We start from the raw sequence: 13,000 nt of genomic DNA on the forward strand, positions 1-13,000 counted from the left end.
AAGCAGGCTCCAGTCTCTGAGCTGTCAGCACAGATCCTGACGTGGGGCTCCTACTCAGGAACCACGAGATCATGACCTGAGCCAAAGTCAGACGCTTAACTGACTGAGCCACCCGGCCGCCCCTAATTTTTTTTTTTAATGTTTGTTTATTTTTGAGAGAGAGACAGAGCATGAGCAGGGGACGGGCAGAGAGAGAGGGAGACACAGAATCAGAAGCGGGCTCCAGGCTCTGAGCCATCAGCACAGAGCCAGATGCGGGGCTGGAACTCACGGACTGCCAGATCATGACCTGAGCCAAAGTCAGACATTTAACCAACTGAACTACCCAGGCGCCCCTCTTCTAGGCTTTAAAATGAGCTAAGGGAGCCTCAGTCAGTTAAAGCGTCTGACTCTTGATCTCGGCTCAGGTCATGATCCCACGGGTTTGTGAGTTCAAGCCATGCCTGGGGCTACACACTCTGCGCAGAGCCAGCTTGGGATTGTCTCTCTCTCTGTCTCTCTTTCTGTCCCTCCCTTGCTTGTACTCTCTCTCACAGAATAAACCTAAAAACACGTTTTAAAATAAATAAATAAATAAAATGGGCTAAGATACTGGTATCAACACAACACTCCAAACATAGACAAGCAGTGCTTCTTTTTTTTGAGAGAGAGAGAAAAAGAGAGAGTGAGTAGGAAAGGGGGGCACAGTGACAGGGAGAGTATCCATGCCCAGTGCAGAGCCCAACATGGGGCTCGATCCCATGAATGTGAGATCGTGACCTGAGCCAAAATCAAGAGTGGGACGCTCAACTGACTGAGCCCCCCAGGCGCCCCGACGAGCGGCTCCCCTTGATGTGTTTAACCTGTTTTGTTTTAGGACAAAGACGTGGCTCGACTCCAAGATTTCCAGGAGCTGGAACTGGTTTTAATGATCAGTGAAAACAACTTCCTGTTCAGAAACGCTGCCTCCACACTGACCGAGAGGCCTTGCTATAACCGGAGAGCTTCCAAACTGACTTACTAAGTGCGGCAGGGACCTTTGATCGCTGGGTGTTGTGACAGTGCGCATCACTTCCAGGCCCAGGGCGAGCCGTGGATCGAAATGTCTCGCGCATCCCCAGAGGGCCCCGGTGCCACTGCGTAATTGACACTAACATCGTTCTGCCATGGTGGGGAGCCCCTGCCCCCCCACCCCCCGCAGCGGTGCCACACTCTTCCAAGCCTCTTGGTGCACAATAAACCTGCTGCTTGAAGCTGTGAACAGCTGCGAAGCTGGAGAGGCACGAGCCGGCCGTCCTGAAGCCACTCTTTCCCGTGCCCCACCTGAGCGGCCCGTCCCAGCAGAGGCGGGGAGCGCGGGGCGTGCCTGCGGCCCCGCCTGTGGACAGGGCACCCGCAGGACTCTCTTGGGGCGCCCCGCTCACGACCCTCCTGAAGGGTGATCCGGCTAGAGAGGAAACTGGGGAAAGCACAGGTACCGGACCCGTGAATTTTTAGCGTGACTTGTGGCTGTGAGGTGTCACATTAACATATTTACACATGTTACTCAGGTCTAAAGCAATTAAGAATACAGTTACCTAGTTGTAAATAGGCTGTTAACCAAAAGAGCTGCCCGTCCCCCACGTTGTCCTCTGTGAACCCTCGGGGCCGCCTCTCGTCTCCGTTGCCTGGACAGTCGTCTCTGCATTAACGAACGCTGTGCTCACTAGAGGGCTCTCTGACGCTTTCTAAAAGAGCAGCCGTTTTCTTTTTCTTTTTTTCTTTCTTTTCTTTCTTTCTTTCTTTTTTGTTTTTTAACCCTCTGCAGTGATTCCTGGCCTCTCTCGGCTGAACCGCACCGTCCGATAAAGAACATGGACGTGGCGGGCCCATGGTCCCCACTCGCGTGCCCTGCCGGGAATGAAAAGCAGTTTGCGAAACTGCATCCGATGCTATTTTACAGGTGATTGTGGGAAGCTGAGCTAAAGGAGTTTGCGTCTTTATTTTTGTATCAAAGATCGAGGTTTATTTTGAAATCAGTAGGTTTTTACACAACTCTGAAATCTGTCGCNTCTACCAGGCTTGGTTCTGGAAAAACACCGGATTACACTCTTGAGCGCGGCCCAAGAATCTTTGCAAAGAACGCATTGGAGAATTCTCTCCCTTCCTTTCGGTGTCATTAACGTTAAAAGAGCCACCGTCTTGTTGAAACCAACAGCTTCACTTTAGAAATACGAACGAGCACACTTAGATGAACAGGAGGGCAGGGGTTCGAAGCCCGCTGCTGAAGAACACACCCCTGCCGCTGTAGGAAGGTTCCTCCCCATAGTGCCTATAGTTTCCAAAGAAACTTCACTTCCTAACTGCAGTAATATTTTTGGAACACTGAGACTGATCGCTGACAGAGCGAGAACATGCAGGAGGTGTCAGTGGAAGAGAGTGCTGTGCTCAGAGAACGGCCTCGACACCAACTCTGAGGAATCACGCCATTCAGTGATTTCCCCCCGGGTCCCCTGCTTCCCGATGGTGATGTGCTCACCCCTGTCCGGTGTCTGCATCGCAGAGTCAGACTCTGCAGGGAAGTTCCTTGTGAGCCCCTTCCCTGAAGTGCTTTAAAGAAGAAACAGCCCTTGTGTTTCAACCAGTCCGAAGCTAGTTTACCGAGACCTACTAACCTTCTTTTCCTTCCCTTTGGAAAAAGTGATCGTTTACTGATACCATTAAGGCTAGTTCGATCCTGGCGGAAACAAATCCAGTATTAATTCGTGTCTAAATCACTGGGGTTAAAATCTTCTAGCCACTTAGATCAGTTAGAGACTCCAAAGCAGTGGGGGTCCTGGCCGGGAGGGAGGTGGCCTACGGAGTGGCTCCGGGGCATTTCCCCGGTTCAGAAACCGGTGAGGGCAACCGAGGTGTCTCAGGCCAGGGATGAGCCCTACGCTGGCCTCTCTCCTCCCTTGTAAAGTCCTCCGTGGCCACCTGACCCCTGCCTCGGGCGGTGGGATGAGACTGACAGTTGCCGGTAGGGGAGTTTAAAGTCTTAATCTATGCATTCAGAGAAATATTTTTATATGCTTTGTGTAATTTATAACAAGGATTTTTTTTTAGCTTTGTTAACTGTGAACTCACCCCCCCCACCGCATAGTTAACGCATGTATTCACACCGTGTGTAAACATTCACCCAAGACGGTTTTCTCTGTGCATTGCCGACTGTTCAAACATACCAAGTATTATTAAAATTAAATATTAATGACCCAAGCCCCCTATTCTTTCATTTTGGCCTCCTAGGCAGCACTATGCTTCAAATCACAGGGGGGCTCAAAGCTGGATGGCCCCGGGGACACACACAGTGCCCGAGGGCACAAGTCGAAGGGACCGTTCACCCAGCTGAGGCTCCTCTATCTTTTTGCTGCCAAGGGCCCCATGCCTGTCCGGGGCCCCTGCAGACACTGTGCAGTGCCTTTCTTCCTGGCTCTCAGTGGCCAGCTTCCTCTCCCCGGGGTAGGTGAGCCAGGATGGACGGCTTCCTCCCTTAGCCACCTTTTTTGATCATCTGTTTACTTTACGCAACTGAGCCTCTCCTCTGGGCCGGCAGCACCCGCCAGGGCCTCGGTGAGCTCGGAACCGAACTCCGAAGGCAGGAGAGGAAGTACAGCCTCCCGCCTTCAGATCCTCAGCCGAGTGCGATGCCGGGTGAATCTGCGCTTCTGGGGGCCGAGGGCCGCTAGAGCCTCACAACGCCGACGTCATGCCCAACTGGCCTAATAAATCAGAGGGCACAGCAGAGACCTTTTCTTAGCACCAAGGAGAGGCAGAATAATTTGGGCATTTGTGCTTTCATATTCGCTTCATCACAAGGATGGAAGTCATCTTCCACACACTCATAAACATCCTGGGCAGAAACAGGCTGCCAAAAACAATGTGATTAACCTTTAACGGATGGTCCCGCAGCACCGGCTGACCAAATACAGAGAGGGAAACCATCAAAGGCGCCATCTCCGCACCTACCACAAGCCATTAGGGAAGAAAGACAAACTACCCCCTACGACCGGTCACCTCACACCAAGGAGAAAGGGCGACGAAAGGGGAGAGTCAGACACCAGGAAACTCAGGACGGTGACAAAGAGAAGAGACCCCTTCCAAATTTCCAAATAAGCCTGGTGCCAGGTAGATGCTACCTACGGAAAATGGTTGGTTTGCTCAAGACCAGATTTAATTCGGCCCTTCATCTTGCTTACCAGTCAGACTGGCAGGGCCGGGGGCAGCCTCTGGGCTGTTCTGTGCTCTCACACTCGGCTATGGCCACGCTGAGGAACGCCGGCTATGAGAACCTGTCTGGAAGAGCCTTTTTTTTTTTTTTAACTTATTTATTTTCAGAAAGAGAGAGCGAGCGGGGGAGGGGCAGAGAGACAGGGAGAGACAGAATCCCAGGCAGGCTCCGCACTATTATGGCAAAGCCCCAGGCGGGGCTAGGGCTCACAAACCAGGAGCTGATGGCCTGAGCTGAGATCAAGAGTCAGACGATTAATCGACTGAGCCCACCCAGGAGCCCCTGGAACAGGCCACTAAAGGAGCAAGGGAGTAAAAAGCACCAGACCCATCCCACCCCCCAGAGAAGTAGGCTTGGAGGTCTGAGGGATAACATAAACGTTGATGGGGTTCACGGCCGCCTTCCCAGGAGGCCTCGGGTCAGATTTCAGGGGCTTTATTTCTCGACTTTTCACAGTATCTGCACAGCAGACCAGGAACTACTGGCAATTACCCAGTGAATTTTGGCTGTCAAGACTGTATTTCTAGCCAAAAGCTCTGGAGTCTGAAGTTTTCAGATAATCCCAGCCATGTAGAGGTATATAAAGCCTACCTCCACCTCTCTCCCTCCCTCCAGGCCTCCCGCAAAGGTCCTAACCCCCAAACCGAATGAACAGGCAGAGAAAGGCCACATCCAGTATCCATGTTGTTGGTCATGTAGCTTTATTTCATCGGTGCTCCATTTTTAATGGATTCAGGCCAGCACCCCAGAGTACAGGACTCAGTTCCTAAGGACGGCCTGACCCGGCAGTCTGCTGTTCCAGGAGGAAAAGGCTTGAATAAAAAAAAAAAAAAAAAAAATCCTTCTGAGTAGAAAATATGAAAAGTCATACAGAGCAGAGAGGTCATTCCATGAAATGATTGAAAACAGCACTGTATGGCAATAACACCGGGCTGGGCATCAGGAGACCCGCGCATCAGTCTGGGCTCTGCCTCAAACTAGCTGTGACCTCGGGCCCGTCGTTCACCCCCTGGGCCTCGCTTCCTCATCTAAAGCATTTAGCACAATTATTCTGGGAGGCACTTTCCAGGGCGACGATCTAGCCAATGCCCCCAGTGTGTGTTTGTCATCACGTCCAGGCTGCAGACATACTTGGTGTTTTTTCCTCTCCCGATGAAACCTGGGAACGGCCAGGGGGATGTCCCGGGCATATGTTTTAGGCAAGTCCGGCGTCTCTGGCCATCCCGTAGAAGATGCCTCTGGCTGCGATGAGGTTGGTTGGAGAATCGAATTCAGCTATCGTCCCTTTGTCCAGGACAAGGACCCTAGCCGAAGAAAAGAAGTGGTCAGGTCTCCACCAGCTTAGCGCAGGCCCTGATCGTCCAGCGCTGCCCTTCTGGGTCCTGCTCAGGCCCTGCAGGGACATGCCAGTCCTCCCACTTCGGGCGACCCACCCAGCACAGCCGCTAGGCCACATGTGCACATTTGCAAGGCTGGTTATTTTAGCAGCTCCGTTTGCCCTCCTAGCAGATGAGACGGCTTCTGGGATCAAACACAAGGTTCCTATTCATCTCTGCTCTTCGGGGCCTCCGAAAACCTTCCCTAATGAGCCCTTCCCTCACCCGGGGTCACAGGACTGTGCGCAGGGAGCCATGGGCCTGTGCGCTGGGCCCTGTGCGTCTCCTCCTGCTTTGTGCCAACTCACAAAGGCACACGGCAGGAAACTGGGCTGCAGTGAGGCCTGACACTGGAATCTAGGACTTGGGCTGCAAATCTGGCTGCTGCTGATGGATGGATACACACACACACACACACACACACACACACCTGGGATTAGAATCCCCTGCCAGTTAAACACGGGGTACACCCGGTGCAGGGCTAACAGCCTGGCTCCCGGTGCAGTGGGGAGGCAGGAGATGAATGGGCCCCCCTGATCCCGGAGACGCCCCTCGATGGCGCCCTCCCTTACGCCTCCCTTACGCCCGGGGCTCCTGGACACAGGTCCCGGGAAGGAGCTTGTCTGTGCAGAGCCCTGCCTGGTCACTGCCCGAACGAGCCCGAGAGGTGCCGCTCCTCCCTTCGGTGGTTTCTCACTGTCCAGGGTGAGAACTGCTTTACCGTGGTCCTCAAAGTGCAGCACAGTGGGGGGCCGGTCCCTCTCTCCTTGTCTTGGCTCCGCTCCCCCTTCACCCCCTGCACTCTGGCCTCATGTGCCCTCCTACCTTTTCATGTCTTGCATCCTTTGCCTGAAATTCGCGTCCGTACCCCATCTCCACACCTGCTCCCCAACTCTTACTCATCCTTTAGGACCTGGCTGGGGCTTCCTTCCCTTAGGAAAGATAGTGTCCTGGCCGCCCCGTGTGGATTGACTTCCTCCGGCCTACACACACGTACCCCTGCTTCCTTCCTGCAGGCTCGAATTACACGTTTGATAGCATGAATATTGGATCGATTCTACCAGAATGGATGAATTCCCAACCTCCAAGGTTGGTTGGAGCCTTCTACCCTCAAGGCTGTCAGTGAAGACCATCTTCGTTAGGCCTGGGGACAGAGCCTCTCGGCCCATCCATGTCCCTTGTCTGGACCCAAGGCCTGGCACCTCGGTCTGCCCTCTCTTCTCTCAGTGGGGGCTCGGATAGGGGTTGGGTAGGGATGGAACAGACAGGTGGCGGCACTGGGCATTCTCGGCTTGGTTCCCAAGGGCTGTGTGGGGACACTTCTGAGGCGGGGACAAGGTCTGCCCATTGCCCTGTCCACGGCTTCCTCCCTACCTCCCCATGCCCGTGGGTGTTTATTTTGTGAATAAAGCCCTATTGCTGTACCCCAACCACACTCCTTTGACATAGATTTATCACAGGTTCCTCCTCTTCCTCCTCCTGAGCCCCCACATCGCCAAGGGGGCCAGGCTGCCAGGCCAGCACCACGTCACTTCCGTGAGGCTCCCCAGCCCCCACCCCTCACCTTGTCCTCCAGCACCGCACCTTAGCGCTGGACACAATGAGGGAATAGGTCCCAGATGTTTCTTTTGGCTGAGTGGCTGGCTCCCCAGGGAAGGCGTGAGAGCCCCAGGCCAAGGCCCTTTCCCTGATCCTTAGAAGAATGTGCTACTGCTACGGAGGTTACAGTAAGGGGCTGGGGAGAAACTAACACTTCCCAGGGTCACCCGCACTTGAAACGCTTCATCTCGCTGACTCCTTACAACAACCCCAAGAGAGAGGTTTTGCACCTTGCCCTAGGTCACACAGCAGTCAGCAGCTGCTGGGGCTGGGGCGCAGCCCTCTGCTCTCACACCCCACGGTGCCTGCTCCTATGGGTCCAGCCCACCAGGGCAGGGACTCTAGGATCACGTGCCTCTCTTAGCGGCTTCCCCATCTGTACACCCAGCTCGGGTTGGGGGAGCGAGGTACCAACAAGGGGATGGCTCCGCGGCCCCTCTAACCCAGAGGGAGCGCAGGGAGTGAAGGTTTCGTCATGATGGACCGGGATCCACCTCATAGCATTACCAGAAGGCTGGAGGGAGGCAGCCTGGGCACGATTCACAATGCCAAGGGAGCCCCGGGTGCCCCCTCCCTACATGTTGGTGACCTGAAAGTGTCCGGTATGTCTCAGAAAACATCACTGTACTGCCCACCGTGCATAGATGACTCCACTCTGTCCTGCCCCTTTCCGTAACTCGAGGAGCCCTGCTCTGTCAGACAATCCCACAAACTCTTCCATGTCCGGATAACCTTAGTCGGCATGCCCCTTCCTGGTGGCCTAGATAACCCCACCAGGTCCCTCCTGGCTGAGGCACCCCACCTGGTATAGTCCATGATGGTGTTGAGCCGGTGTGCGATGGTCAGCACCGTGCAGCCCTCAAACTGGGTGCGGATGGTGGCCTGGATGAAGTTGTCAGTCTCCAGGTCGATGGCAGCCGTGGCCTCGTCTAAAACCAGGATGCGGCTCTTGCGGAGCAGGGCTCGGGCCAGGCACACGAGCTGGCGCTGGCCCACGCTGGGAACGGGGAAGGCAGGCGGCTCAAGCTGGGCGCCCCCACCGGCCCCCTGGCCGGACTCCCTGAACTGCTTCTGTCTCCATTCCTTCCCGAAGGCCCAGGACTGGCTTTCTGTCTAACTTCTCCCATTTCTGCCTCAGTCCAGTCCTCCTGGAACACGGAGTCATGGAGGTCTGGGCCCCACGGGGGTAAGGAGGGGTCTGGGGCATTTACATTGCATTTACCGTAAATGTAAAAGGACACATGGGAGTTCAAACTTAGTATGAAACAAAAAATGTTTCAACGACATTGTGAAATCCCAGCCTGTCCCTGGCACCCCCCCCGCTTCTCCTTCTGTGTCTTTTTCTCTGTCCTCATTCCTCAATTAGTGCCATGATGCTTCTCTGCTTCTATCAGTCATTTACACTCTAGAAAGAACACACCTAAATGGCTGTTCCCGGATATTTGCACGTATTATGTCATCTTGCTGAGCCTAATATCACACAATTCAGAGAGTTATTTCCTAGCCCCATGGGGGGAATACAGGCCAGGGCTCTGTTGTGGGGACAGGAACAACGGGGACATGGGGACTCCCAAGTCTGGTCGCCGGGGAGGCAGAGGAGAGGTGGGGCACATACCTTCAACCTCGGCCTGGAAGCCAGAGCTAGTGAACAAAGCAGGGCTGTGTTCCCAACCACAGAGGCTGCTATAACCCCACACCCAAGGACAAATACCTCAGCCTTTCCCAAAGGGGTGAGTCACCACAGCCCAAGTGAAGGCCAGGCTCTCTCGCTGGCCCATTCCCGCAGCTAATGAAGGTTTTGGCAGCCGAGTGAGCCTCCAGCTAGAACTCAGGGCTGATTTATGGTAGGACTGGCACAGGATGCGAGTTCTGCTTATTAAAGCGGCTACAAGCTCAGAGAGGGAGGAGGGGAGCTGACCTGTCTCAGACCTTGGTGTATGCGGGGACAGGGAGGGAGGGGATTATCCAGGAGAGGTGCCGACAGCAACCAGGGGTAGGAAAATGGAGCAAACCCAGCCCTGGGGTGCAGGATCTGGAAGCTTGTGCTTGTCCACCAGCCACCCCAACATGGCTGTGTAAGTGAAATCCTGTTGAAGGGCATACTCAGGACTAGCTGGGGAGGGGGGCGGGGAGCGGGGGCGTCCCACTCCTGGCTGTGATGCAGTGAGGAAAGGCTTGGGGCAAAAGCCCTGGCTTCCCTGAGTCTCTGCCCCCCCCCCCCCCCCCCNGCATCCGAGCTTCATTTCTGGCCCACGGGACTGCAGTAAAGATTAAACAAGATAGTGGATGCCTAAGTGCTTTGAACACTGTTAAGTGCTGAGCAAAGGTAAAGGTTTTTGTTTTTGAGGTCCAGAGAGAGTCCATGGTTGGGGACCTGGCAGAATAATAAGAAAAGGAATAAGAATAGCTAAATATCTCAGAAGTGTATCCAGGCTAAGTGCTTTCTATTTCAACACAATGACCTCAAGACTGCTCTGTCCAAAGGATAGCCACTGGCCACATGTGGCTACAGAGCACTTGAACTATGGCTAATTGGGATGTACCGTAAATGTAAAAGGACACATGGGAGTTCAAACTCAGCATGAAACAAAAAATGTAAAATATCCTTAATAATGTTTATACCAATTAGTTGTCGAAATGACAGTATTTTAGATATACTGGGATAAATAAAATGCACTATTCAAATGTATTTCATCTGTGTCTTTTCTTTCCTTTTCTTTTCTACTGGGTTCTTTTTCTTTTTTTAATGTGGCTACTAGAAAAATTTTAATTACACCTTTGTGGCTCACATTATATTTTTAGTGGGCAGCATGGTGCAAAGAGGTACGGGACTGCTAGTATCCCCATTTTAAAGCGAAGGAAGAGGTAGGACAGAGAGGTCGAGCGACTTGCCAAAAATCACACAGCTAACACAGGCATGGGAATCTCAAGCCTCTAGACTCAGGAAGAAGTGACTTCCGGCCCTCCCTCTTGCAACCCACCAGGGGCTGTGGATACAACACTGGGGTTGTAAGAAAGCAAAGAAGGGCTTGGAAAGTTCACTTTGCTCACTCGGAAACTTCAGAATAAATTGCAGGGCCATCGTGGGAAATATCTGTGAGCGCCCTAATGCATTGTGGGTTTTCTCTTACCTGATCCAAGGGCTTAGTACAGACCCCCACCCCAGGCCAAGCGCAGCACTGACGAGCTCGCAGGACAGGACTGAATATGGCTTTGGAATCTCGTGGTTCCAATCCCAGGCATGCCTTCACCCAGCTAGGTGACTTTGGCCCTGCCTCAGTTTTCTCATCTGCAAAGTGGGACCATCACCGCCTCTGGGGCTTGTGTGAGGCATCAGTGAGACCACACAGAATATGTTCAATACGAAACCACATCCCCTTAGTGCACGAGGGCTGCAATGGGAGTAGGGAGGGGCTGGCGTGGACTCTGTGTCATCTGATGCTAAGTCCTCTACTCCTCAGGGTGCTGTTCCTGACCCACCCCGGCCCAGCTCTTACCTGAGATTCTCCCCTCCCTCAGAGCACTGGAAGTCCAGGCCCTCTGGCTGCGAGCTCACAAAGGTGTGCAGGTGGGAGAGCTCCAAGGCTCGCCATAGGTCCTCCTCCGAGTGATACCCAAAGGGGTCCAGGTTTGTACGTAGGGATGCAGAGAACAGGACAGGGTCCTAGCGAAACAATGAGGTCTCGGAAGTGCGCCGTTCAGGCCCCATCAGGAACCATGGGCCCCAGGCCAGGGCAAAAGCAAGGCGTTGGGGGGCAGCGTTTCCTATCCTGTCCCCGGCCCTCCAGGGGGGAGGCAACGGGCAGATAAATGCCTGTGGGGAAGTGATAAACCCCAGCATTGCCAATCACAAAGTCCTCCACCAAAGCAGAAAGCGGAACTGCTAATCTGACTCCAAAGTGTCCAATCAGCAGAAAAAATACCCCAGAGGAGCCAGCAGAAGTCAAACGTAATTCCAAGTTGGGAAATAAGGAGGCCAGGACACAGCGGCTCAGGGGGATGGGGTGCTTGAAGGGTCCCGCGATCCCGGTCTCCACTGGGAGCCCAGGTGGCCGGAGGGGACCAGGACAGCCTGACCCTTTCAGGTCCATGACAGGTGGCCGCTCTGTGGCTCTGCTCATGCAGTCAGGCTCTCCAGCCTCCAGGACAGAGGCCCCGGGGCCTGGACCTCAAGCTGCCGAGCAGGGTGGGGCCTGCCCCCCAGACGGCTGCCCAGTGCGGCCAGTCCATGGCCGGCTCGTACCTGGGGTATGATGGTCAGCTGAGAACGCAGGTCGTGGAGTCCGATATCTGCCACGTTGAGGCCGTCGATGCAGATTTCACCTTCCGCGGCCTCCAGGATACGGAACAGGCAGAGGGTCATGGACGATTTGCCGGCCCCGGTGCGGCCCACGATCCCCACCTGGAGGGAGTGACGGGGGGGCTTTCAGGGGGTCAGGAGGAGTCCGCCGGCATCTCCAGGGCTCCCAGACGCCTGGGCTGCAGCCTCTGCTCTCCCAGAGGCCCTGGCTGCGTCCCGGGCGCAAACCCAGCCCTCGCGCACCTTCTCGCCGCCGTGCACGCGCAGACTCAAGTTCTTGAGCACCAGCTCCAGGCCGGGCCGGTAGCGCACAGAGTAGTCCCGGAACTCCACCTCGCCCTGCTGCGGCCAGCCCGCGGGAGGACGGCTGCCCTCCACCACCCAGGGGGCCTGGCCGGGAGGGGAAGATGGGTCTGCATCAGGGTGGCCCCGCTTCCGCCTCCGGGCCCTCTCCTGCTTTTCAGTCGGCCTCTCTCTTGAGGCCCCTTCCATCCTCACCCTGCAGGGTCCCCGGGGGACAGTTCCTGGTCCCAACCCTGTGGTGCAACGTGATTCGATGAATCCTTTATCTCTCCGCCTTTATTCCCTACAGAGCTCATAGTGCTGAACAAGTCTTTGCCCCATGAGGCCTACAGTTAGCACGAGGGTCATACCATTAACAGATTAGCACATCTGTGTAATGTAGCCAAGTGATGTGTGCTGAGAAGTGCTTGGTGTTGTAGGACAGGGTGGTCGCGGAGGGCTTCCTGGAGGAGGCGATATGTGAATAAAGACCCAAAGCAGGTGAGGCAAGAAGCCAAGTAAATACCTGGGGGAAGGGCATGCCAGGCACCGGGAACAGAAAGTGGAAATGCCTCCCCAGGTGTGTTCTGGAACACAGCGACAAAGTGAGAGGTGGGAGATGGATAGTGGGTGGCCCCTTCAGGAAGGGCTTTGCAGGCCATTTTAAGAACCATGGGGTTTTTTTGTTTGTTTGTTTGTTTTTGTTTTTTACTCTAAGATGCAGAGCCAGCAGAGGCCAGGCATAGAGCAATGGCATGATTTGATGTGTTTTTAAAGGAACCCTCTGGCTGCTATGAGGAGAAGGGAGAGGAGATGGTGGAAAACAGGGAAGCTAGTTGCGAGGTTCTTAAAATAAATTGGGCACGAGACGATGGCAGCCTTGAGACAGGACCAGCTACCACGTGAGAGGCCCAGTGCCACATGCAAATGTGGGGTCTCCTGTTCGATGACTATTAAGAATGTCCACGTGGTGACAGCAGAGCATTAAAGCAGATGTAAGACCCTTCCTTCTAAGCGTGGGGACCTATGTGACTCTGCAGGTCACGTAAAGCTGGCCTGCTTTGAGACAGGAGAAGCCAGACTGTCGCCGGTCAAAAAGCAAAGCAGCCAGTGTAGACCATTCTCTCAAGGAGGTGTCAAAAGCCTGGGAAACAGGGTTGGGGGCAAAGCTTTTTTGGCTATGAAGACAGATCATGTGTACGGACAGGAGGAAAC

At 54.4% G+C, this 13,000-nt stretch overlaps 2 protein-coding genes across 3 annotated transcripts in view; one reads left to right on the forward strand and one right to left on the reverse strand.

The window, feature by feature from the left end:
* Window positions 1-1,939, forward strand: part of ANKRD40 (ankyrin repeat domain 40) — an 11,014-nt gene extending 9,075 nt beyond the window's left edge. For both annotated transcript variants that reach the window (XM_077776815.1, XM_077776814.1), the window contains exon 5: window positions 857-1,939. In XM_077776815.1, coding sequence (XP_077632941.1) covers window positions 857-1,003 — 147 coding nt within the window. In that variant the 3' untranslated portion in view covers window positions 1,004-1,939. The remainder of the gene's footprint in view (window positions 1-856) is intronic.
* A 2,962-nt stretch (window positions 1,940-4,901) lies between these two features.
* The window catches only part of ABCC3 (ATP binding cassette subfamily C member 3), a 47,894-nt gene continuing 39,795 nt past the window's right edge, over window positions 4,902-13,000 (reverse strand). The window contains exons 27-31 of the mRNA XM_077776797.1: window positions 11,747-11,893; window positions 11,447-11,605; window positions 10,701-10,867; window positions 8,006-8,200; window positions 4,902-5,532 (exon numbers count right to left, since the gene is read on the reverse strand). Of these exons, the coding sequence (XP_077632923.1) occupies window positions 5,424-5,532; window positions 8,006-8,200; window positions 10,701-10,867; window positions 11,447-11,605; window positions 11,747-11,893 (777 nt within the window). The 3' untranslated portion in view covers window positions 4,902-5,423. The remainder of the gene's footprint in view (window positions 5,533-8,005; window positions 8,201-10,700; window positions 10,868-11,446; window positions 11,606-11,746; window positions 11,894-13,000) is intronic.

The sequence above is a fragment of the Crocuta crocuta genome, unplaced genomic scaffold (assembly GCF_008692635.1).
Source record: "Crocuta crocuta isolate KB4526 unplaced genomic scaffold, BGI_CrCroc_1.0 scaffold352, whole genome shotgun sequence".
Lineage (NCBI taxonomy): Eukaryota > Metazoa > Chordata > Mammalia > Carnivora > Hyaenidae > Crocuta > Crocuta crocuta.